This window comes from Lampetra planeri, chromosome 15, assembly GCF_965212315.1.
Source record: "Lampetra planeri chromosome 15, kcLamPlan1.2.h2, whole genome shotgun sequence".
In the NCBI taxonomy this organism is placed as follows: Eukaryota; Metazoa; Chordata; class Hyperoartia; order Petromyzontiformes; family Petromyzontidae; genus Lampetra; species Lampetra planeri.
Window position 1 is genome coordinate 12,477,062 of NC_136121.1, and position 26,186 is coordinate 12,503,247.

At 47.1% G+C, this 26,186-nt stretch overlaps 1 protein-coding gene across 2 annotated transcripts in view; it reads right to left on the minus strand.

Annotated features, from left to right (window-relative positions):
• The window catches only part of ATP8A1 (ATPase phospholipid transporting 8A1), a 115,755-nt gene that overhangs the window by 13,939 nt on the left and 75,630 nt on the right, over positions 1-26,186 (minus strand). For both annotated transcript variants that reach the window (XM_078601099.1, XM_078601100.1), the window contains 6 exons: positions 18,758-18,832; positions 17,719-17,841; positions 14,116-14,194; positions 10,311-10,372; positions 8,545-8,601; positions 8,114-8,221 (listed from right to left, as the gene is read on the minus strand). In XM_078601099.1, the coding sequence (XP_078457225.1) occupies positions 8,114-8,221; positions 8,545-8,601; positions 10,311-10,372; positions 14,116-14,194; positions 17,719-17,841; positions 18,758-18,832 (504 nt within the window). The remainder of the gene's footprint in view (positions 1-8,113; positions 8,222-8,544; positions 8,602-10,310; positions 10,373-14,115; positions 14,195-17,718; positions 17,842-18,757; positions 18,833-26,186) is intronic.

A 26,186-nucleotide genomic window follows, 5' to 3' on the forward strand; every position in this document is an offset into this window, starting at 1 on the left:
ACTTTACACAAAATGGCAATCGTTTTTTGCATGGAATCTGTCCAGAGCTATTTTATGCAAATCTGTGCATTACTAAACAAAGCTTTCTCCAGCACTGCCCAAGCACTTTCACTCGCTTTGTCAGTAAGAACACTATTCTCCCGGAATTTTGTAGACGCGGTTTTTTTTACTGTAAGTCAACACGTTGATGACACCACCTATCACCACGAGTACATTTTCAACTACTATCTCCACACTGTATTCATTGAATGTAAAACAATTTACGTTCATCGGTCGCGCTTGTTTTATTTAAAAAACAATGCCAAGAAAAATGGCTCATGAATGAAGATGGCAACGTCCGAATGTTTCTATACGCGGATCTGCAACCCTCCAAAGTGCTGGTTAAAATCAATTCCAGATCGTGCTGGGCTCAATCAGCCCTTCAGGGATTTTTTCCACAAACACGATAGACTGGCGAGTGCAATCAGTTCTGCCTCTCTAACCCTGAACTTTCAACACGATTCTGGGCACGACTTCTGACCAGTTTGTGACCCATCAAATGTCTTCACAGTTCTCACCACAGAAGAAGAAGACGACAATCATCTGTTCTGTGTCTCTAACTGTAATACATCATGAGGACCAACCCACATCAAACACAAATTGTGAGATTAATTTTTTCCCTTGCGTAGAGTTGCTTCACCACTCTATTAAGAACGCCAATATAACTGTGCATGGGAATTCATATTCTGGTTCTTTCGGTAAAGTCACGTAGAATAGAAATAATAAAATAATAAAAATAAAACATAATAAAATAATTCTCACGACGTTTCGGCCACAACGCAAGCAGCCGTCCTCAGGTGGAGAACAGGTCTGTCGAGAAGACAGAGACTCTTATTTTTATTATTTTATTATTTCCATTCTACGTGACTTTACAGAAAGAACCAAGAAGATGAATTCCTGCAGTCACGAAAGCTTTAAATCGAAATGTGCATGGGAACTTCGACAGACCGGCTGTTTTTCTGCCCTGGTGCTAAATCCTCGTGTCTCATAGGCGCTGACTCAGTGCCCTAACATGGGCACTGGCTTCCTAAAGACTGCAATAGCTACGGTCTCGGAAGCTGATCTGTTAAAATTATTTAGCTCCTTTTCTTCGTTGTATTTATTGATTTTGGTTGTGGGAAAAAGAAAAAAAACATTAGTTGACCCTGCGCTTTTCTCAATGTGACGGAGAATACAGAAAAAAAACATTGTGAGCACATGAACGATAGCCTCCTGCCCCGGGTCTGTGCATTTTCAAAAAATTGGTTGCACATGCATGCATGCAGACCACGAAGTGTTATTGGAAGCAAAAAACCAAACAAACATCCGTCTCAACCCCCAGCGTGCTCGCTAGACATGTGGACAAACAATCTGAGCCGTACCCAGCTTTCCAGAGCCCCTCCCTAATGCCAACAGCCAGCAGCACACCTCCCTACTCCCGCCAGAGCAAGCAGAGCCTGGCAAGTCCAATGACTCCCACTAAGAGCTCAAGGCCTTAAATGCATGCCGATGTTTTTTTTGTGCTCCCAATGATTTTTAAAGTTGCATTGATTGCACACAAAGTGCCTGCCACAAATGAACCACAGTTCTTCGCTGATCTCGTCAAGGAGCATAAACCATCACGCAAACTTCAGTCATCCTTACAGTAAAGTCACGTAGGTAAAAAATTAAAATTAATAGAAGTAAAATAAAATAAAAATCATACAGCTATCGTGCTGTGACGGTTCCACCTGAAGACGGAAGCTTGTGTTGCCTCCGAAACGTCGTGATTTTTATTTTATTTTACTTTTATTAATTTTTATTTTTTACCTACGTGACTTTACCAAAAACCTAAGAATATGAATACTTGCAGTCACGAAAGCTTCAAATCTAGAATCATCCTTACAGCACTGACTTTTGGCTAGCCATTGACCAACAATGGTCACCGCATCACGCGACGCTTTCAGGTGCGCTTCTGCGGCCGTCTGGAACGCTCTTCTAATATTAGGAAGGCACTGGAGCTATGCACTTTTAAATCTAGATTGAAAACTCATTTCTTGATCACTGCTTTTTGTGTTTAGTTTGTTGCCCTTTCGCCGCACCTCCAATGGTGCGAAATAAATCGAATGCACGATCGGAGTACTGCAGTGGCAGCAATTGTGTGAGCCTTAAGCAACAGGGCCATGAGCAACCGCGCACATTTTTATTCCGCCCCATGTCACACTACAAACCCGTGATAAGGGCTTAAGGCTCGGAAGCCCAGCAAGGAGGGCGTCACAGGATCAAAGCATGAAATACCCTTTTATCCCTTTCATTTGAGGAATGCAACCCAGCGCCTCACGTAATTCTCTTGCCGCGCAGTGCCGTAATTCAGGTGGGATTAGGAGCAACCTTCGCAGCTTTTTCGGTGGAGACTTATAGCCAGGCTGCCACCCTGTAATTGAATTTAAGACTTTTTATTTTTTACGTGACCAGCATGGGTTTAGTTTTGCAACGATATTCGTTTAATACGTACCTTTGCAAGAATTACCAAAGGATTAATTTCAAGTTAAGCTAATTATTTGGTGGTGCTGCGTTGGCAGTGTTTGACAAGCACAAGAACAAAAGCCAAACTCGTCAATAGCACTGTGGCTTTAAAAGGAAAAATACATGAGGAGACGTTTCAGGCAATAAACCTTCTTCACAGCACATCGAGAGGCCAGAGAGGTACAGCGGATCAGACTTGAGACTGCACTTTATACCATGGGCCTCGAAAACACGTTTCCTGATGAATGGTTGTACATAAGCCACTTATTTAAATAATTAAAGGTCTATAAGGCGTAAATAAATGTGGCACTGAAATATAAATAACTAAACGGTCATGTTATTGGCTTCGTGGTCAGTACGTACAAATAGGATTTGATACAAATTTTATTGGTTTGATCTTGCTCCGTTAATGAGGGTAAATAGAGTTGTCTAATTTTCCTGCAATTGTGATATATGAAATTTGCATTACAACAAAAATCTACACGTATATACATCAAGTGTTAACTTTCTAAATTTACCCTGTTGAGGCTGGTTGTAATTACCAGCAACAAGTTGTACTTGAATTGTAAATGTTGTGGGTTTACTCTCCAACACACCAGTGTGCTGAACTAGTAACTAATTGACATGTTCTGTTTACGTGACAACCCTTACTAATTGGCTGTGTCAGGTGGTGGCGGGTTTAACCACACAATTATATTTACGAGATCTAACCCAAAAAAACCTCCATTAGGCAAACAAAACATAGTTTGTGCTGTAATGACAGGACACTGCGAATCACAGCCACGACCAACATCAGTGGCGAGTGACATCTGAACCGGTCCTGGATATCCCGGCTTCACCAAACCGCACAAAGCCAGCCAGGTGCGGGGTGGTCCAACGAGCCGTATTTGTACAAACTCGCTCACAAAGCACCGGTTGCCCATTCGAATTGGCTCCAGCGCAATGCCGGTGAAGCGAGCCCCCCACGAGCACACCTCAAAGATGGAGGCAGTTTGCGTACGGTACTCCCAAGTAAACATTCATTCATTTTATGCATCGGGGAGGGGGATGATGAGCCGGCCTGCGAGAGGAACGCAAATATTAAGTGAGCGACAACGGTAGACGGCAATGATCGATGGTGGCGGTGGTTTCGCCAAGAGGGGGGGGGGGGAGCCATGTAAGCCAAAGACTCGGTGGTGGGCAGGGACAGGCCGTACAGCTTGCGGAGAAGAGACCCGCGGGGGGCAGCCGTGGACCCCAATTTGAACCGAATTGAAAACAAAATGAGGGGGAACAATTAACGGCGAAGAAATTATCCCAGACCGTGATGGCCTCACTGTGCACTTCATTGCGAGTGACCTATCACCTGCTGGCTGGAGTCTCTTCATTATTTGCCGGTGGTATATACATATAAGACGGGGAGCGGCACAAAAGAGCGTTTAAGAAAGGAAACTGTTGGTGGTGATTGCATGCTGAATAGGTGGGCCGGCTGCCAGCGCCGGGGCCCAGCGTGGGCCGATTGAGGCAATTAGAAATACAAGCGCTTCCCGCAGGCTCCGCCAATCCCTGCTTCCTCTCCCTAGGCCATCACATTCACTCTTTGTTTTCTGCGGCGGCTCGTAGGCACGCGGGGCCTTGCGCACATACCAGCAGTCCAACAAACGCACGCACACACACGTGCGGGTCGCACACAGGCACACGTGGGCTGGGGGGGGGGGCGCATGGTTGCGAGGATGAGAAAACGCCCAGTGCGCGCTTTTTATGAAACACAACGCCATTTAACACACGCACACGTACATGCACAGGCACGCGTGCACGTGCGCCCACTGCCATGAATTTGAGCGTCACAACGCACGAGTGTTTCAGGACCGCACGATTGTTGCGCGATGTGGTAATGTGCACGCGGGCAACACGTGCGTGCCCACGGCCACCCGCAACCCGTGAGCGTGTGTACAGAAGGGGCCTATTTACGTCTGCCGCACAGATTCCCGTGCGACACCGCGCCCCGTTAATTAGCGGCCGCCGCATTGACCAACGCGGCAATTGATTTATGCTCTGTGGCTAAATGGCCGCTGGAGGGAAAACGGGCCACCAGTTGTCACAAATTGCCGCGTAGCAACACCTCATCAGCTGTGCTCGTGGAAATGGGCCGAAACAATCGACGGCAGTGTTGCGTCGGAACAAGATCCAGCAATGTTTACTACTCGATGTATACATGTTGATGAGAACGAGGTTGCTGTAGAAACCAGACATGGAATGCGTGGAATTAGTGTCCAAGGCAAGGTTATACATCCAATGGCTCCAGCCCACTTGTCATTAAACTCCGGTTCTCTGGCTACATTCCACACGGACCCTATTTATGAAGCTATCCGGCACTTAACAACGTTTCGGTGTCACGTTAAAAGCCTGCCAAGCACACGAGGCTGTTGTCGGCCATGCCCCCCCCCCCCCCCCAAGTGCGACAGATGCGTAGCTCACTGCTGCAGGTGAACTACAAATGGACTACAAATGGACGGATGCTGAGAGATGCCTGCATTGCTGCCAAGAGCATAATGTGCCCTCCAAACCTGACACTTCTGGACAAGTAAAAGTGTCACCGAATCACCGTCCGTCTCTCCTCACTCACCGCTAAACTGAGTTTGTTAATAAATCAACCAGTTGCAGGGTGGACCCTTTTGTCACGTTACACTGCGGCGTGATGGATAGTGGGCGGTTCCTCCTGACATGTTTCACTTGTCCTCGAAGAAGAGTGGCTCACACGAGCGGAGGTGCAATGGGCGTGACCCCACTAAGGGCTGTCCGTTCTCCACAGTGCAGGTGCAGCCAATGCACCGGTAATATGCCGGTGTTTACACAATCCTCAATTATCGCCCTGAGCCACATCTGGGCGTGGGGAATTTTCAAAAAGCATGAGGCAGACTTGAACTCTGGTCACATGAGTTCGATTCCCGCGCCATGGCTCGCGTCAGCGGTGAGTGACATCCGAACCGGTCCTAGTTCCCCAATCACCAACCGGGATCGACCAGCGTGGTAAAGTATGGTCGAACAACCTCCAAGAACAATACAGTGTGAGGCCTTCATTCAGCAGTGGATTCACAATCGACTACAAACAATGTTGTTTTTTATTTTCGGCGGACTAATCCAGCCTGGCAAAAAAAACACACGTGTGCATCTACACCCGACGCAGCAGGGTACCCTGCCGTCCAGTCCCAGCGCATCCCTCAAGTCACCCGGCTTGGACACGGAAAAGTGTCAAAAATGCACGACACAAATAAATATGGCCACACGTGCGGACTCACCGTGACGGGGCGACGGAGCCAGCCCTGAGGCCAAACTGCCAGACAGTAATTGCGAAAACACTTACAGACTCTCGCCAGAAGCCATTACGGCAGCAAAGTGCGCATTATGCGGGGCTGGGTCCCTGGCGCCGGAAGATTAACTGGGCCGCCGTTTGCAGCTGAGCTTCTACGCTGGACAGGAGGCGGCGCGCCGAACCCAACGCCGGGGTCGGCCGCGGCCAAACAGCGCGCCGGTGATTGTGTTGGCGATTGGAGCGGCGATAATGACGGTGGCGGGGATAATGACGGTGGCGGCGATAGTGACAGTGGTGGCAAGCTCAATTTTTATCGAATTTCTGTGCTACCGATGGCAAAGATCAGAATCAAAATAATAATAATTACTGGTGAAACGTCGTACTCGAATTGTAAATGTTGTGGGTTTATTCTCCAACACACCGGTGTGCTGAATTAGTAACGAATCTGCATGTTTTGTTTACGTGACAAACCCCTTACTAATTGGCTGTGTCAGGTGGTGGCGGGTTTAACGACATTTGTATATTTACACGATCTAACCCAAAAAACATCTATTATGGATATTAATTTAGAAAAATATTTTGATTCAAAGCGTGTGCCAACTGACTGCTGTAATCCCAATGCACAGCTATGGAATACTTATCGTCTCCTTTACGAAAATAACAAACGGACAAAGGAGACCAATGTACAGTTTATGTATATATATTAGGTGATACGCACTGACCCAGACACTGTTATAATCCAGTTGTGCACAATCACTGACGAATGCATCCCGCGCGTGCAAATTAGGGAGCACGACCGTGAACTGTGTTCAAATGTTGTGAAAATAACTGTGGCTCCATGGAGCCACGGGGAGCAAAAGTGGCTGCTTCATAAGGGTAGGGAGCAGTTGAGGCGGAGGAAAGTGGGGGGTGGGGGAAGAAAAAAAATCATCAAGAAGGAATGAAAGTTGTCCGCTCGTTAATCGCCTGTTCGTTAATGAGCTGCTGGCGTTGGCTCGGACCGTCAGAGGTGCCTTACCAATGGCTATTTAAATATAATTCTTCATTCAATCAAGAGGCATTGCTTACCTTAGCCCTCCGCTGCCCTCCAAAGGCCACAGCTGCCGCCCCGCCCGGCCAACAAAAGCAAGCGGCGAGAAAAAGCTCACGACACACAACCTGCACGTTCGCCAAAATCACTTGCAAATTGACCAAGCACAGCTTCACCTGTCGATCACAATGTATTCTCCCAACTCCCAGCAGCGTTAAGAGCCACATGGGAACACTCTCGACTGCATGCAATTCATTTTCCCTCTGCTTTTTTGCAGAAAGAAATGTGCAAGTCAATTTTTTGCGCCAATCTCAGCACGAAGATCTCAATGCATGCTCGCTTCCCGATTCGTGAACCGGCAACGTTTTTTCACGCGGATGCAACGGCACGTTGTACACACGCTGCTGTGCTAAAGTAGCAGTGATCGACGTATGTGTGTCGCCAAGACTCAACGCTCCTGCTTAAAACGTAGACTGAACCTAGTTGCACAACTCATTAAACGTCACTTCCACTGCGCCGTTACCGGAGCAGTAGAAGCCGCTAAACAATGACACGTGTGTGCAAATGCCAACAGGTCAAATTCCAAAAACGAGTGCATTTTTACTCTCACTCAAGAGGGTCAACGAGTTTTTTTTGCCCGCGCTCTTCCGGCAACGGATGTGGGAAGAGAAGCTGCCTGCGCACCGGCGCAATCCGCGTTTAAAGCCGGCACCTGCGTGTGCGCTGGGCCCTCTCGGCACACTGCCCAGCTTTCGGCCCGTCGCACGCACTCTCGCGAAACGCGTACGTGCGGCTCCTTCGCACGCACACGCACGGACGTCCGGACGTACGTACGTACAGATGGACAAGCAGAGGGACAAATGGGCGAACGGGACTAAGGGCCGGTGAGTTTCCCCTCCTCCTGTTGTCCCGTCACAGCTGGCTGCCCATCTGGCTCCTGTTTTTCAGCCGACGCTATTAATTCCCCAATTATTACCTCCCTTGCTTCCCCCCTCTCCCCCGCATGAAATCTCATTCTGACTGAAAAAGCACAAGGAGCAGGAAAGAACCCCTTGCTTAAATAGTGCATTATGGGAAAGCAATTTAAAACATTATACAAATAGTAAAAATACAACCGCAAAGTAAACTTGGGGAAATCACGGGGCGAGGAGACCGGCGAAAAACTCCCCCCTCCCCCCCCACCCCGAGTGTGGGGGCATGGGAACCGTGTGGGGGGGCCGGGGAGAGGGAGGGGGTTGGGAGGGGGGCCAGGGGGGGCAGCGACTGACCTGGCCCGACATGTCCGGCGCGAGGGGGATCAGCGGCCACAGCGCGGAGTAGATGAGGAAGAAGACGATCCACATGGCGATGCTGCCCCAGATTGCCAGGTGTGTGAACTGAAGAGAACAAATCGGCTCAGAAAACTATTTGTGGGTCTATTAATGAATGATATCATGCACCTGAGGCGGTATTGCAGTGCCTCATACTTTTTGATTTCTCTATAGATATTTCCGATTCAAATATGTATATAAAATACAAGTTAAGTAATATTAAGTATTTATTTTATTATTCATATGTAGTTATCTACTTTTGTGATGCATGAATAATGATAAATTATATAAACAACCATACATGAAAATAAAACCTTGTTTAGTCCGTTTACTTGCATCAATCTGACTGCGTAAATTGTGCATTCCGCATGGTATGGGTGCGACGCTACCTTAGTCCACGCAGATGTCACGAGCCCAGCCTTCAAACATACCGTGATGACTACGTACTAAAAACAGAAATGAAACAAACAACTTAGTACCGCGGAATAAGTTCATGGAGTGAGTCCACATCTCACTCCCGCACCTCCGATTAACGCGGTTGGCTTCGTAAGGTACGAAAGAAGTTCAACATACAGTACATAATCCTGCTATTCGTGTCATAACTGCAGCCCGCAAATTTCCTTGAAGTCTCCCAGTCAGTTATAGAAAGCACCCACCAATCTGAAACTACGTCACATGACAGCGGTGGTCATATTGGGCCATGGGCCTACCATTTGAAAAACCGCCACCGACGATATTTATCCATCTCTGCAAGCATCTGAGACGCAAAAGTCGGGAAATGGAGAATATTGTGGACGAGGCAACACGGCGACAGACGTGGCTGTGGGTTATGGTGTACGCTGGGTTTACACATACAAATCACCGCCTTCGACTGGCAGACAAACGCCAGGTGCCGAGCCACCTTGTCTCCACAGGGACAGCTCCCAATGGGGCTGCCCTATCAGATGTTTCAGATGAGATGTACAGCGCTCTGAGACGCCCCGTCGTTTCGGAGAGGCGCTCCATACAAAAACAAAATTTTTATCGTTATTATCCCTGCATCTCCAATTGAGAGGTGTTCTGGGGGGAAAAAATATTCAATAACCCACAAAATCCCATTGTCCAGGATGCAGGCTTTGTTGAGAGCAGGCGGATTTAAGAGGATGGAAAAGAGTGTATTAAGCTCATTGTGTGGCCATCCGTGGGAGAGATGATGCAATAAAACTTGACAAAAGTGAATTGTGAAGTGTTCAAATGAAGCTCGAATTGGTTATCTCAATCTATATCCACGTGGGCGATCAACCTTTTTTTTCTCCAGGAAACCCCTAAATTGTGAAGGGTTCATACGGCAGGAAATGTTTAAGCGGGCGTGCGTGTTACACGAGCTCCCGATGTAGGAAAACGGCGGACAATATGCAAATAGGGGGTCAAAAACAACAATAATGGTGCCCAGAATTCATTGCTAACACGTGTATGCTCTACAGAAGCGATGTGTGGCCACACACAGCCACACACGCTCCCAAATGTCGGGTGTTTAGTCGTGGACTTCTCAATTATCGTTGGGGGGGGGAGGGGATTTTACTTGAAAAACACAAAGAAATCTCCTAGCACTCTAGGCAGTCAAAGTTTACGACTCGCTTTGTGTGGGATCACGGGCGAGGCCGCTGCTCTGGGTCAGGCTACCTTCACGGATTTCGATCAGCACCAACAGTGGTGCCTTTTTCCAATCACCATCGTCTACAATTCAAAGTTCTAACAATGTCGAGTACTCACGATCGCAAGGCTTTGAGAACATATTTTACCACGTAACAAAATTATTATTCTCTTACCAATGTAACAGCAACCTGAGGTTGATTCCCAGCCATGGCTGACATCAGTGGTCAGCGATATTTGAACTGAGCCAAGGCTTCTTCCCTCTCGTCACAAAAACCCACACTGACCAGCATGGTAACTTATGGTGAAGTAAACCCCATAACTCATATGGCCTTCATCCATCAGTGGATTGACAAAGGGCTGTACATTTAACCTAAACAAACTACGGCAAATATATCTTCTGCATTTTTAGCGCCATACCAAGGTTGCATAAGTATTTATGAACGCAGCATTTGTACGTAGATTAAACACTTTATTTTGCAGACAAAATCCTTGTAGCATTTCGAGAATAAATCTTGCTTACCGTATAAACCATGTTGCCCAGAAAGAGATTATCGACCACCTGTCCATTTCGAAACAGTGTGCCTGGAAAATGAAAGCAAGGCAAACGTGAGACCAGAATCCTGCATGGGCAGATTCAAAACACACGTAAACATTTTGTTGGACTGCATCGCTGAACTTTGCAGACTGTGGATGATACGCAGTAACTTTCTCAGCACGAATGTTTGGAAAATTGCATCAATATTTATGTAGGACCAACATTTGTATTTCCTGAAGGGCTTTGCAAAAAGAAATTGAATATTGATGAGGACAAAAAAAGACAACATTAACTATTTACAAAGCATCTTTTAAACGATGGCGTTTCGAGCTCAAAGCGGATATTTAATGTTGTTTTCGATGTAGTAAAAGATACTCATTTCAACGAAGGAATAACAAATTACAAGTTCAGACCACAAAAAATACTGCTTTAGAATTTCCTCTGTGTACCTCTGCCTAGGCCTCACTCAATAATCACACACATTTCCTGGCGGTGAATTATAATAATAATGTGATCTACTTACTAAAAAAATATATCATAAACATAGACACAAGGTCCACAGAGAGTCAAAAAATGTACCGTACATTAACATTATTAATACTTAACAGCGGCGATTAGAAAATCTACACTGTGCGATAAAAAAATAAGGTTAAATATATTTTTTGTTGTTGTGAAGACTGCAAGTTTAGCCTTTCAAACAAGTGCACACACACGCGCGCACATTCACCCGCACACATTCACCCATCAGCGAACGCAACCGCAGACAGAAACACGCTCACACGGGGACAACCCACCGCTGCTCCGTATGCTAATTTCACAAATCATTCTGGAGAAACGCGTTTCTGTTTTCCCCACGAGTCGGCTCAAGCCTCCCCCCTCTCCCCCCCCCCCGTCATCCGCGCGTCCACCTCGGTTTCTCCCCAGACACACAGAGAGAGAGAGCCAAGCACATAATACCCAATTTGCATTCACACCACACGTAGCGCAAGGAAGACGGGCCAAGTGTTTATTTCCATATGAAAACGTCCATAAGGGTGACCCGGCCCCCATTGGAGATGCAGAGATGCCTGGTGTCGGCCGGGGGGGGGGGGTCTCTGTCAGCCCCTTGCAGTCTCCCCCCCACTAGCCCCCCCCCCCACTACCCCCCCCCCACACCCACACAATAAATTAACCATTAAGTTGCACACCTCGCAAAACTCAAATGTGTTTTGTGATAAGTATAAAAGTTAAACTGGATATTGTTTAATGTATGGGTCTGTGCAAGTTTGGCCATTTTTTACTTCTCTGTGCAATTGATGCGCGCAGATTTTGTGTTTATCCAGTTGAAGTAACTCGTGGAAGAGTGAGAGAATGGGACGAAAGAGAGCAAGCAAGTCAATCGAGCCGAGCTCCTCCACAGGAACATTTGCGATGACATTTAAACTGCCGAGATATGGCCATTACTTTCTGGACAATTAATTCCTACATTTAAACACAAGCGTGCAATTTTTTGGCGGTGCGTTACCGACTGCAGGGCCAACCTGGACTTATACCGAGGAATAATCCCAAATAGTTTGTGGTGTGTGGCCACCACTTATCCTTCCAGGCCGCCCCAGCCGCCCTCTCCCCAAGACCGCTTGGCCAAGAAGGACACACAAAAAGGAAACAAAAGGACACACAAGAAGGACGCACATGAAGGACACACATGAAGGACACACATGCCGTACTTACACAAGGACATGCGGTAACCATGGAGAGGCGCTCCACTAAATATCCATTCCACTCGACGATAAGACAGAACCAACGTACAAACACCCACACGACTCGCACGACTCTAAAGAGGTCGCGAAATGGAAAAAAGAGAACGAAATGAATTGCCACGCCACGCTCCCCACCGCACGCCCACCAAGCTTCCCGAAACTAGTGTGGTAAAGTATGGTCAAATAACCCCCGAGATCCGCATGGCGTGGGAAGGTACACATCCAACAGTGGATGGGCAATATCTATATATAAATGCCACAACCACCTGGTTTCCTACTATATCGGTTGGCTGAGATGAGGGCTACGTCTGGCCTCCTGCTACTCAGACATTTACAGAGACCCTTTTTTGTAAGCGACACCACGTACACGCCCACCGAGGTCTGGCCCTCCCTGTGTTGGCTGCACAGAGAGGCCATTCTTGTGAACAACTTTATAGAGGGGGGTTGTGGGAGGGGGGGGAAATCAGCAGGCAGGAAAAAGTTGACTCAAGCATGTGCGCCGTCTGCCATTCATTGTTGCTTCAGCGCGTGTTGCTTCAGCGCGTGATGCCCCAAACGGTCTTCATCGGTAGCACTAAAACCACGTGGTGAGAATCGGAAGGGCCGAACTTCCATCGCGATATTTTCATTGCTAATGTGCCATTTTTTTTGACATCGCGTAAGTGACGTTGAAAAGCTTTTCCTGCGTCTGGCTCCATTTCTTTGGAACTGCTTCTTGTGTTTAGTTTGCACGGTTGGCTATGTACGGCGCGAAAGAAGTTCAGCGTCCACGCGTCACACTTGCGCACTGTGGTTATTCGCTTAAGACTGGTTTGTTTTTTCGGAACGTGTTTTAGAAGAAGAAAAAAAACACATTAAACAGAAGATCAAGAGCTGGAATGTTAACGTGGCGTTTCTTATGAGGGATGCAAGTAAACAAAAGCAGCCATCAAAGGTCATGGGGTCACATGAAATAGCCGAGACACACAGGGGACCAATGGCTGCCTCCCCAAGCCACCCAACTCCTTCAGCCACGATGTAAATATTAGCCTTTTATTTTTTTTTTATTTTAAATAAGGTGGGCAGAATTATAAACACACACACACACAGGCGCTGAGGACAAGCCACCTATTTCACAGTGTCAATGGCATTTCACATTCGATAAAAACACAGCTACCGTACTGATGAGTTCTGAAGAATAATGCAATCCCCAATTCAATTACTCTGGACTCGTTGATTATGCTATTGAAAAGTTCCTTAAACTTGTAATGCATGCATAAAATGTCACGTGTAAGAGTCAATCTGTTTACATTCGTATGTGTTGTACGTAACGAGTTTGGGTCAACCGGGCCAGCCAATGGCGGCCGATTACATTTGCCGCAACGTTAAAGGAAGAATTAAGGAATCAACTCTTAAAACTGAATTGCGACGTGGAATCACAAAAATGTATCAAAATCTCCAGGGAGAAACAACGAATCATGACGCCTCTGGTTGCCTTCTACTAACGTTGTGCACAAATGTTTTTCCTTCACTGCATCCATTCGCTCGTTCCTTTCTTCCAACATTGCTACTGGCCGTTTGGTGGCTCATGCTCAGGTCGCGGTGGCGAGATGTTAACTACCTCGCCTGGTATACAGGAAGTCGGGAGCTCGATCCCGACCCTGACGCCTGCTGTATATTTGGAGTTTGCATGTTCTCCCCGTGGTCGCATGGATTTTTCACCCGGGTCCTCCGTTTTTTCGCTCCGCATTTAGAATCAACATCACGTGTTTAGAGTATTTGGCGTTGAGAGTATATATATTTACACGATCTAACCCAAAAACCTCTATTATAGAAGTATTTGTCTGCTATAAATTTCGACGTGATAAGCCACTTCATTGGGCTACCATTTGTGGCCAGGCCGCTTCTGAAAAAGACCTTTATACCTCAGTGGGCCTTACCTGGTAAAATACAAATAAAAAGTTTAAGCAGTAAATAAGTGAGACACGGGCTATGGGGGCCGCCCCCTATGCCCGTGGGTGGTGGTTGCGAGCGCGACATCCACGCAGTTAAGCGGTCACATCCTCACGTACCGTACTGGAGCATTTTCAGTGGGAACCAGAATAAAAAGATGGAGTCCAGAAGTCCATTGAAACAGTGACTCCAGAACACCTGGTAAACACAAAGCCAAAGCATCCCTGCAGCATGATCTTGTTTACGGGGGGGGGGGGGGATACAACTCATAGGGGGGAGAAAACAACAGAGTCAATGTAAAACACTTTAACTAATATTAAGCTCACCAAGCGCATTGATTTGGTCTATCACGCATTATGTTCTATCACGTAGGTATTGTATGTTGAACACCATTAGCACCGTACGTAGCCAACAACCGTGCTAATCGGAGCCAAGGCTGTACCTATTTTGTTATTGACTGTAATATTTAGAAGGGGTGGGGAGTGGGCTGAACTTTTCAGCAGGGCAGGGTGGGTGGGGGCTAGACCCCCCCCCACTCCAGTTGCCCTGACCCACTGCAGGGCTGTACCAAAGGAGGCAGCAGCAGCAGTAAGCAATGGAAATGCAGAAATGGGGCAATGGTTGAGGAGGGAACGGGAGGCTGTGGTTTTGACGCGGTGACGTTTGGGACGTGGAGGGAGAGGGATTGCCGACGATGGCCGAGGGGTAGGTGGTGAGGTGCGAGAACGAGGGCGATGATTAGATGGTGGGTGGTGAAGGGGTGAGCGGGGCGACGGTTGGGCCGTGTGTGTGTGTGTGGCGTGTTGGGGGTGGCGGAGGAGATAAAGCCGGGAGAAGTAGAAAAAAAAAAGGTCAGCGGTGATTAAAACTAGTGACCTTTCTTGGCCTCTGACCCTGTGGAGAGGAGGGCACATCCTGAATGCATACCTACGGGAGGAGAAAGGGCTAAGGCCAGGCAACCCTGGGTCGTCATATATTTTGAATAATTTAAACATCGGCTGCATGGCAAATAAACACGTTTCCAACTGAAATTGCACTTGTTTAAACTATTTAAATTCAAGTTTTACTTCAAAAATCAAGAAAAATAATGACGGGAAAAAAACGGGGGGGGTGGGAGTGGCGATGAGGGGGGCTCTTTATTTTCCCGTCCGCTCCCCTCGCGTCTTTCCCTTCCGCTAGCGCGCCGTCGGACCCCGCTTGCTGCGGCAGGTGTCCCGCGGTGCCGACAAGCCGGGCCTACACCGGCAGCTGTCACTCAGCGTTCGAGCAGGGCTGGGAATAGCTGCCACCGGAGCGCCCGCGTGCGTGCGTGCGTGCGAGCGTGTGTGGGTATGTTTACACGTGCCAAAGCGCGCGCACGCCCACGCGCGTGCGTGTGTGTGGCCACTTAAGGTTTGAAGTGCTCGATGTGTGACTGAGAAATGACGAGTTCCACCGGGGTACCGGAGTTGGACAGCAACTCGGCTTGCCGTCGTGCACCAATCAAGCGCTGGCAATTAAGTGTGGTGGTGGCGGTGGCGTGTGTGTGTGTGAACACGTGCGGATTCTTTGCCTTCCCGCACCAGGGGTGCCTCACAGCCGCCGTGATCAAAATAAACCGGCCACCCACAATGCTAAAGCTCAAAAGACTTCTCAAATGTGTACACCTCCCCCCCCCCCCGCTTGCATACAAATTCATAAGTAAAAAAAACTCCCACCTCACAAGCGGGCACTGTCGTCTCACCCTTCTTTAAAATCGGCCGCTCTACTTTTAACATTACATGATACATATTTCCACCGCACTTTCAATAACATATGCACATCTTCTAAGCCATCACTCAGCACATATTTCATCTCAGACAAAGCATCTCAGTCTCCCCCACAAACAGAATTGACCTTCATTTTAGAGTTGCATTCTGCCCCGTTTCAGTCTTACCGTCAGCAGCCATTACAACCGATCAGCCCATCTTAATCGCCTACATTACGTGACCCGCATTCCCGGTCGCTCTGGATTAAAAGCAGCTTGCCCCTACTCAGCAAAACTCTTCCGCCCACGGCAGCAGCTGGTGTTAACGGAAGGAGCTAAGGGATCAACATGGGACGGAAGCGTGGAGGTGTTCATACGGTAGTTCTCCCTCGCTAACCGTGACCCCCCCCCTTCCAACCCACGCAATTTTACCCCCCCCACTCCTTGGTCCTGAAGGTGCGAGAGGCAGCGGGGGTGGGGGGCTCCCGCACGTAATTGCATCCAGCCTCGTCACCCCGACTTCCGGAGCGGTTCAGGGGTCTCGGAATGAAGACGATAATGTTTTCCTCCCTGCGGCGAAACTGAAATCGCGAGAGGGCTTAACGGCAGCTTACACATGTCTGCCGCAAGCAGGGGGCTCACGGGGCATTGTTCCCGAGACACGACTCCCCGCCGGCCCGGCTAATCCATGCCTAATCTTCACTACGCAACCCCGCAGAGCTCCCAACCACATCCCCACTAAACCCGAACTAACTAACTATCGCGCCCAACCCCGGAAACACACCGCAGTCACATCGCCGTTCATTAGCACGGCACACACATACGCACGCGCGTAACCAAAATAGCTAATCACTTCGCCGCACGCGATTACTGTAATTGATCATTAACAGGGGTTGGGTGGGGGGAAGGAGGCTAGGTTTTTGTAATTATTATTACTTAATCTATACATTGTAAGCAAGAAGACCAGGCAGGAACCAATTACCTTCAATTGGTGAAACATGATGAGGACGGCAAAATAATAAGCACATTGTGGAAAATAAATTGGCCCCTAGCAAGATCTGTTACAGCAGGTACAACAATCTGCCTGGAAACGTGAAAAAACAACAGACCCACGACTCAAATGTATTATCATTATTGTGCAACTGCTCTCGCAGGGTGAAGCTAACCCAGCAGGGAGAGGGTTAACCGCACGGCCAGATTATATTATGAGAATTTTTTTTTTGCTGCTGCTGCTGCTGGGAGGCACCCTGGTGCCTCTCCTAATTGGCGCATTAGGCGTGGGGTGAATCCAGGCTGCTGTCTGTCAGACGAACCCATCAGCGGTAGCCACGAGCGTTTCGCTCCATTAAACTTTAAATCTGTGTGGCGGCAGAGAGGAACAAGCGGTTAGGGCCTGCCCCCGCCCCCCCTCCAACCTTCTTACCCCTCGTACCCTTCACGTCACCCTCACACCGCCTCCCCCCCACGGCCACCTTCAGCCCACGCACCCTAGGCCCCAAAAGCTTCGGGACAGAGGCTAGCGAAGGACCATGGCTTTGCCAGCACGTGCCTGCCCGACCGATGTCCCGGAAGAGACAATCGGCAGGCCAGCTCTGCATATTAAAGTTAGTAAAAACATCACTGATCAGAGCATGAAGCCCGATTGAAGTCCTGCTCACAGGGTTGCGTTTGTCCGAACTCTAAAGAGGCAGCGGTGGTGTTCAACGTGGAAAGAGTTGCACTGTCTGCGCCGTGTCCAGAAACTTTAATAACGCTTGGACGTTGAACTTCAGAAGAGCAATTGTTATGAACGTTAAAGAACTTTGGATGTAAGTATGTATGTCGAACTTCTTTCACACCGTACGTAGCCAACCGTGCTAAACGGAGGTGCGAGGCAATAACAATGAAGAATGACCACAACTGTGATGGCGATGATGTCGGTGATGATGGCGATGATGAGCAGCGAGAGAGGCTGATTACAACGGTAATGATCGTGATGATGGCGCCTCGTGAATACCTTGGTGTTGAAGACCACTGCGTTCTGAGACATCTTGTAGAGCTCAGGGAAGCGCAGCATGCTGTTGGCACTGCACATCTGGTCGAATATCCCCAGGGCAAAGGGCGGCAGGGCCAGGAATGCCTTGAGGATAACAAAAACAACAAACAACAAACAGACGCATAAAAACCCCTGCACGTGCGTGCCCACAACACTCTCCCCATGTCAAGTTTTCTGAAGGAAAAAATACATCTTCATTAATATTGGCCGTGAATATATAAGTTTCCAATTAAGTAGTTCATTTCATTTATATTCTGCATCGATAAAATACTACCAGAATGCACAGCATGTCTATGCAGAGTACAGACCAACTCATTTCTTCAGAACCGCTGTTTGTGTTGACTTTGTCGTCTTTCTCCGCACCTTCGATTAGCACGACTGAATACAGAAGTTCAGCACACACATGAACAATGAAGGAAGCTGGAGTGGAGTTGTTAGCGCAATGTGCTATGAACTCGGCGATGTGACCTCATTTCCCGAGCCAGGGCTAACATCGGCGGCGAGTGATATCTCAAGCGGTACTCGGTGCGTCCGCATCACCGGCCCGCACTGCCCAGAGAGTATGTTCAAACAACCCGCTGGCGATCGGCACAGCGTGGGGGAGGCCTTCACCCGAGTCAGGTATTGAAACATTGCCAAAAAAAATTATATTAATATTTTATTGCATACAATTTATATTGAAGCCAGGTTGCGCACGATACACACATTCATACCGTTCAAACTGTACGCACTGGAAATACATCACAGCGTGCAGTCTCTCCAGTTTGCCACACACAGAGTACCCAAAGAACACAGACAAACCCAATTATGGTACCAAAACCGGATCGCGTGTCTATGGTAAGAGGCCAAGTAATAATTCCAGCTTAACCCTGTTTGCATGAACAATCCGTATAAGCAGGCCGATGCGAAATAAAAAAATAAACCCTTCAACGACCGCGAACGTTGCGTCACCTGTAACCGACTGTCGCGCCTTAAAGAAGCTACTCGCACGGCTACTTACCACGTTGTAGAGGCCGATGCACCACCGTTCAAAGAGGATCTGTCCAGAGAATCCGCTGTTGAAGGCAAACCAGAGCTGAAAAAAATAATAACAGAAATTAAGTTTGAGTCAAGCAGCTTACATGCGGTGAGTTAGAACCCCCGTTCAGCACGACCCTTTTGTTGCAGTTTGAAGACACAGCATTTCGTTATCGTGTTATGCCAGGGCTTCAACACAGGATTCCAGAAGTTATGTCCAAGTTCTGTTGTATGTTATATCACATCACATGAACAGAACATAAATCTGAGTCGTATAAATAACCCGAATTTTATCATTGGCGCAATGGACAGTATTTTGTTCTGAACACATTTTCACAACTGCTGGTACTGAAATGAATAATAATTTAAATTAATGTGCAACTCTTGATTAATCCACTGTTGGATCAAGCTTTCCCATGCTGTGTGAGTCATGGGCATTTAGTTTCTCCATACTTCACCATGATGGTGAGTGGGTACCCAGGACCAGTTCAGATATCAACCAACACCGCTGTCAGCCATAGGCAGGATACAAACTCAAAGTCGCCGGGACCATAATGCAGTGCGCTAAACGCTGCGCCGCGACCCCATCTCGGCACACACGATGTACTAACCTTTACCATTCGTACCAAATGCAGCATTTGGTACTAATGTTCAAGGGAGTGCAGACTCTTATGAAGAGTGAGCTTCTAAAGGCTTGGCTCAAAATGAAAAACAATGACATAGGTTATAAATAAAAGCATTTGTCACAACAACTGTACTAACTGTTGTAAATAAGTCATCATTCCTCCAGCAACTTCTGTAAATATTTAGTCTTTTTAAAACTTGCGAGCGTGACAATGTCAAACTCACGCAGACAGTTGAAGTGGACCTGTGTTCATAAATCCCCTGTGGAAATGCGAGAGATGTTCGGGCTGCAATCAAATCTGTGAGATCTGCGAGTATTAAAACGTAATTTTTTTTTCAAACCAAACTTTTGGCTTAATGTGAGCAAGATGTGAGTTTGCTTTTTTTTTGGGTAAATGAAACTCTGCTCCAAAAGTTGCAGAGCCCCAGGGACAGTCACGTGCCCTAAGTGGAGACAGAGACCGGGATTGTTGACGAGGCTCCCGAGATAACACGTGCACGGGACAAGGACAGATCTGAGGAAGAGCAGGGCAATACAACAATAAAATAAAAACCCCGAGCAAAAAAACGTGTCTGTTCAAAACCCTTGCAATGATGCTGCAATACCATACCCGTATTCAAAAGCCAGGCACGAGTGTTCACATTTTTGATCGTTTTTCCCAGCCACCCCCTCTTCTGGTTCGACACGGCTCTCAAAAGTGCACGGCTCAGTGAGCCAGCCAACACGGTAAGGGACGATGGTGTTTGTGGTCATTGGAATGGTATTGACCTGTCTGGCACGCCTACAGCTTAAGAATGCAACACGTGTAGAGATATGTGTTCTATCCAATTTGCCATCAAAATGGTTTACATCATGTCCAGTGTAAACACTGCACTTTTTGTACCCTCCTTGTGGGAGTACATTCTTCTTCAAGGCAGTTTAGAGGTAAAATGCGGTGCAAGTTATATTATTGCTGTGGTTGTTGGCTAACGATTTTGACAAAAAACCCAAGAAACTCACACTTTTATCAAAGTAATGCTTGGCGGGGCACAGGAACTAAAATATTCAAATGAAGTAGAGAAAAACATTTATGTCATTTGCCAGCTTTAATCGGACATTAAAAAAAAGGTTCTCCCTCGCTTCCCTCCGATGCAACCCTTGGCCTCTTCCTCTCCCCACCCTCTCTTGGCGTTCTCCTAAATTAATCCAAAGGCCGACTGACACCCGCCCTGCAGCGAGCGAAACGCCAGAGCAAATCTCTGAGCGCGGTCAAGTCCGGGCCACGAGGGCTTCCTTTTCTGACCGTCTGGATTTTAATTAGCGAGACGATGGGGGGGGGGAGGCGGACCCAAAATGTGTCCTGCTCGACTGCTGCCACTGCTCTCTCACTGTTGCCCCACCTCCTCTCATGCACACGCATCAGCCTCTCACCCGCCAGTCCAGTCCCTCGAGGGCGGTGAGCGTGTTCGCCCGATCGCTGCGGCGGATGCCCCCGATTTATTGCTGCGCCGCCCGCTTCACGGTGAACGTTAAAAGATCCCCCGACATCATTCGCCAGAGGAGGCCATTGGGTGCCAGCCAGGCCTGAGCGTCCAAATTTGGCATTACTCGAGAATTGCACCGCCAATTATTCAAATTGGGATTAAACACAGCAATCATCGCCCGGCTACTCTCAGGCTATTTATTGCCCCCAGGTCATTCTTGCAAGTGAGACTTTATCCTGGTCCCTTTAGTTCTCACCTGGTTAAAATCAAATCAAAACTCTATCCGGCGAGCACTTCAAATCTCACCGCACAATGGATGCGCAACATCCGACCACGCCCACCGCGGGTTCAACAGCTTCTCCTGAATAAAGCGGGGAAATGGGATTCCATGGATTGTATTTCTTATGCCCCCCCCCCTGCCCAACAACCCCCCAATCGCCCCTGTCCCTGGCCACTGCACCCCACTGACACCAACTGCCACGTGCCGCAGCTCCCAGAGGTCCCAGATATTTCTGGTGCCCGTTTGGAGCTCCCAAATATGGCACATCACCTTTGATTTATTTCTTGGAATGTGGGTGCAGTTAAACTTGCTCAGTGTCATTCTTCCTCTTGAGTCCATAATGAGTATTGCTTACCCGTGTTAACAGTCATATTTACACGTTTTTGTGACAGGTGACGCAAACAAGAGATATATTAAACAAAATCAACGCTACATTAAAAGCCACGAATGTCCATTTCTAAGCCTGCAGCTCAGCCCATTTGTAATTGAAGAAGCAACAGAGTGCACTCTTGTAAACACACCACGGACTACGTCGGCCTGTACAAATCATGATAAAGCTACAGAAAAACAAGGAATCAAGTTTCAGTCATATTTGGGAAAAATATTGCTTAAAATCAAATCTTTCTCTACCTCACGATACACGAACCATGACAGTGGAAACATACGCTTTACAAGGTTATGCACGTAATTACGTGCAAACTATATGCTCACGTGGCAATTCGACCGACTAATGTCTTGAGCAAAACCAGACTTATGAGACAAATAAAATGAGACAAAGTAAATGAAAAACAAATAATAAAAATAATAGAAATAATCATAGAAATAAAATAATTAATCACGACGTTTCGGAGGCAACACAAGTCTCCGAAACGTCGTGAATTATTGTTTTTATTGGTATTATTTATTTTTACCTACGTGACTTTACCGAAAAAAACCTAAGAGCCTTGCAGTCACGAAAGCTTCAAATCTAGAATTAAATGAAACACAATGTAAAGGACACAATACAAACGAGACAAAAAAGCATCGTACTCCTGCACAGTTGTGCGGTACAGACCTCCGAATTTTTTCCAGGCTGCGCCACGTTGTTGTTCGGCACGATGCTTAGCATATTTGGGTTGTACCAAAACAACAAATTGGCACATCCCGAGAGCTCAAAGAGAATTGATTCTTAAATCGAAAAACAACCATTACTCGTGACAATCCATAGTGTGTGGTGAGGGGGGGGGGAGAAGGAGATAAATCATCGCCAGAAGCAGGATATTTATTTACACTGGAGATATCCGATGAGCGATAAAGCTATTTTTCACAGATGTCCACAGAGTCAGGGCATCACCTCTTAACGACTAAACTCAACGGGCCACGATGTCACCAACACTTTATCACACCAAACTCTTTGGTACTTTCCGTTAAGTCACGTAGGTAGAACAATTATCACACCAATCAAAAGTCGTTGGAAAATATTCATGGGAAATGTTTATTTTTAATAACTGGTAGGTTTTTTTTTAGTTAAGCGCTTTTCTTTTGCCTCGGCCTAATAAAGGGTTTCGCTGACACACAAGGGACCATCTCAGCCACGTTCAGGGCTTTGGCACCGCAGCAGCAGCCTAACCAAAAAGCACTGGCCAAGTGTAGGTAATATACAAGTAAAATATACAAGGAAAACCATTTACAGAACTGTGCAAACAGGTACAATTAAAACGGCCAGAAAATACTCTGAGTTTTGGCCTACTTTCAGACCCTCTCAGGGGTAATATTAGGACTAACAATACACACGATTCTAAGAAATGTCACTTTTTATAACAGCTGTGCTGAAATCTGGCATGCCAAATGGGGTTATTTTTTATTTTTATATGAGGTTTTTCCTTTCAAAGAGCAATTAAAATAATATTTTTGTAATACTTTGTGTTGCCTTTTAAACCGTATAACAGCATTAGTCTTCATTCCTGCACTGCTTTGTAGCAAAAAAAAAATGTCATTCGAGCAAAACAAGCTCTACTTTCATGACATTGAGTAATTTAAACATTTAAACACAAATTGTCAACGCACCTAACATTTACTCCATCGTGATTGTCTCCTTGACAAGTTAAACATATTAATGCACAACATCAAATGTTGTACACTTAAACATGTTTTCGATTGTCGTTTCCCAACTACCCTCGCTGCCATTACAACTTCCCTCGTTAAAATTCAACTGTAAAGTGTTTTTTTTATATATAAATACAAAATGAACGCCTGCCATTGTCAATATTGAAAGCTTATGATGGTTTGTGGTTCAAAGTACGCCGAGATTTGATTATATTTATATGGCCATATGTTTGGTTGCCTAGAAGCCCTAAGTGTTTGTGAGTGTTGGTAGTTGGCATGAGTTAAAAGTGATGGTTTAGAATAAAGCTGGAGATTAGTTGCGAAGTTTTGTGTGTACAGTGTGGGATTGGTAGCTTCAAGATGAAATTAAAGTGTGAGTCAATCAGTCTGCATCCCTCTCACTGTGATTACTGAGAACAGCTGAACATTAAACAATTTATATTGATACAGCATTGGCAGGTGTATAAACACGTAAAGCATCAAACAAAACACAACAATGCATCCTATGAAGGATGGGCCAAAGCAGAATCGTTGACTCTTGCATATATAATTCTCTTGTTAGGGAAGAATCATTGACAAACGTGTGTTTTGTAATAACGTACGATATATTGCAATGAAATGGGACCAAACCAATTAGCATAGCCTCGAATGTGTGTGTGTATATAAACATCCTCCCCTAACATCCACAACCAGTAGATGTTTTTTTATACATAGCCACAATTAATAGTAAACATGCAAGAAAGGTTTTTATTTTCAGTGTGGTATGATGACATAAAAACTGCCGGCATACAGACGATAGCAGCAATTAGTGCAATTAGGCAGAGCCAGCAAGAAGCGAGCGATTAGGGTCCCGGCAGATGGAGGGGACTCGTGATTTGCAAGTCCGGCTGGCCAAAGACCGTAGCAAAAGTGAACGTAAAAATAATGGTGCATTTGCGTGTTTTCTGAATTCATTTAAGCACACACACGTAAATAAACAACCAAGAATCGACATCCATCTCGGCTATTTGCAACAACAAAAATAAGGATACATACACACACAGGCCAGCAAGCTAATGAAATAGGTCACACCATATCACCAACCATACCCCACCCCCCCATAGTTTTCTCGTAAGCATTTTTGCTGAAGACTTAACGAAACGTTTAATTGTGGCCAGATTAGAATAGACCAGTTTGCAAACATTAAACTTAGTAATTATCCCCTGTGAACAGACACACATAACTGAAACACTTTGGTTTGAAACGTATATACCCTAACGTCACTGTTTAAAAATAAATGCCCTGCTTATTTAAGGATAGCCATCTCAAGCGTGTTGCCAAAGAGGCCAGTGATACATATACATAGTCTTAATTAAAACCTCAGCACCAGAAAGTGTGGTGATGGAACAATATGAAACCAAAAGCATGGAGGTGTCGTATAACAAAGCTGCAGCATGTGATTATGATCTAAATTTGCGATTGCTGCCGCTAGAAGGGACATTTCCGTCAGCGAGGTTGGAGGTGACCAGGAGGAGATGCGGAGATGGGGCTGGGGGGGGGGCACTTCAGCTCAGAGCTGGCGCAGTTTGGGTTTTAGATTTCCGGCGACAGGCGGTGAGGCCAGACGGAAGGGGCGAGGAAGCTCAGGAAGGGGACGATCGCGGCTGATGCTTCTCCCTCGTGAGACAGTTGGCCCCTATGCAGCAGGGGAGCCAGGAGCCAGAGCAGGTGTCGGCTGTCGGCAGAGTCTCCAGGCAGGAGGAGCGAACGCTTTGAGAGTGAAAGCAGGGATACCCATAGTTGTCCGATACAATTGAAATCAACTTGGCAAAATTCCAGCTCGAAAAATGTTCATGAAGGTCTGACGGTTGTGCGACAAACATTACTCTCGTATGAAGAGCGGATGGGAAAGTGGTGACCCCCACCACCCCCTCTACAATGTGGAGCAGAGGTCAAACAACAAGGGACATTAAGAGGTAACTCTGCGATATCCACTTCTCCGGGCTGTACTCTTAACATGAAGGGTTCACACACTGCAAGAGATCTGAACAGACACTTCATGTCATAAGATCTCATAAGATGAGATGAAGCACTGGTTGGCAAAAAGACGAAGACAAAGTGACGAAACAAAATTTCTAGTTTTAAAAGTATGGCAAAAGAACACATTTATTGCCCAGTGAAAAAACCAAAAATCTAAATGAATGTAAGAAATGTGCCCATGCATGCTGTCGGTAGATGTGCAATCGGCAAGACGCCACACGTAATGCTCCTGGATTTTAAAAGCCACCTGTGATTTACAAGGAACGTAATACAGTCAGGTCTCACGAGTAAGTGGTGGCGGTTAGGTCCCGTGTACACCCGCGTACGCGCAAATTCGTGTAAGTTTGGGGTGTTCGCTCATACGAGTGTCATATAAGATGTACATAAATGTGTAATAAAGCACAGTACATCCACTAATCATCGGCGGTGGCATCCAGGTCAGATATAACGCGAGAATGTTTTGGACTGGTTTCTTGCGCAGTTACACGCCCTCAAATCCACGTTCACGTGATGGCGGCGGGGGGTGATTTGACTCCTCGCGACCCGCCCTGTGCATGTAGCGACAGTACGAGTCACAAAGTGTGAGTACGGATCGGGGTCGGTCACAAATCAGCGGGCCCGCTTGCTCCGATCCCGCGTACTCTGATACCCGCGTGCTCCGATACCCGCGTACTCCGATACCCGCGTGCTCCGATACCCGCGTACTCCGATACCCACGTGCTCCGATATCCGCGTGCTCCGATACCCGCGTGCTCCGATACCCGCGTGCTCCGATACCCGCGTGCTCCGATACCCGCGTGCTCCGATACCCGCGTGCTCCGATACCCGCGTGCTCCGATACCCGCGTGCTCCGATACCCGCGTGCTCCGATACCCGCGTGCTCCGATACCCGCGTGCTCCGATACCCGCGTGCTCCGATCCCGCGTACTCTGATACCCGC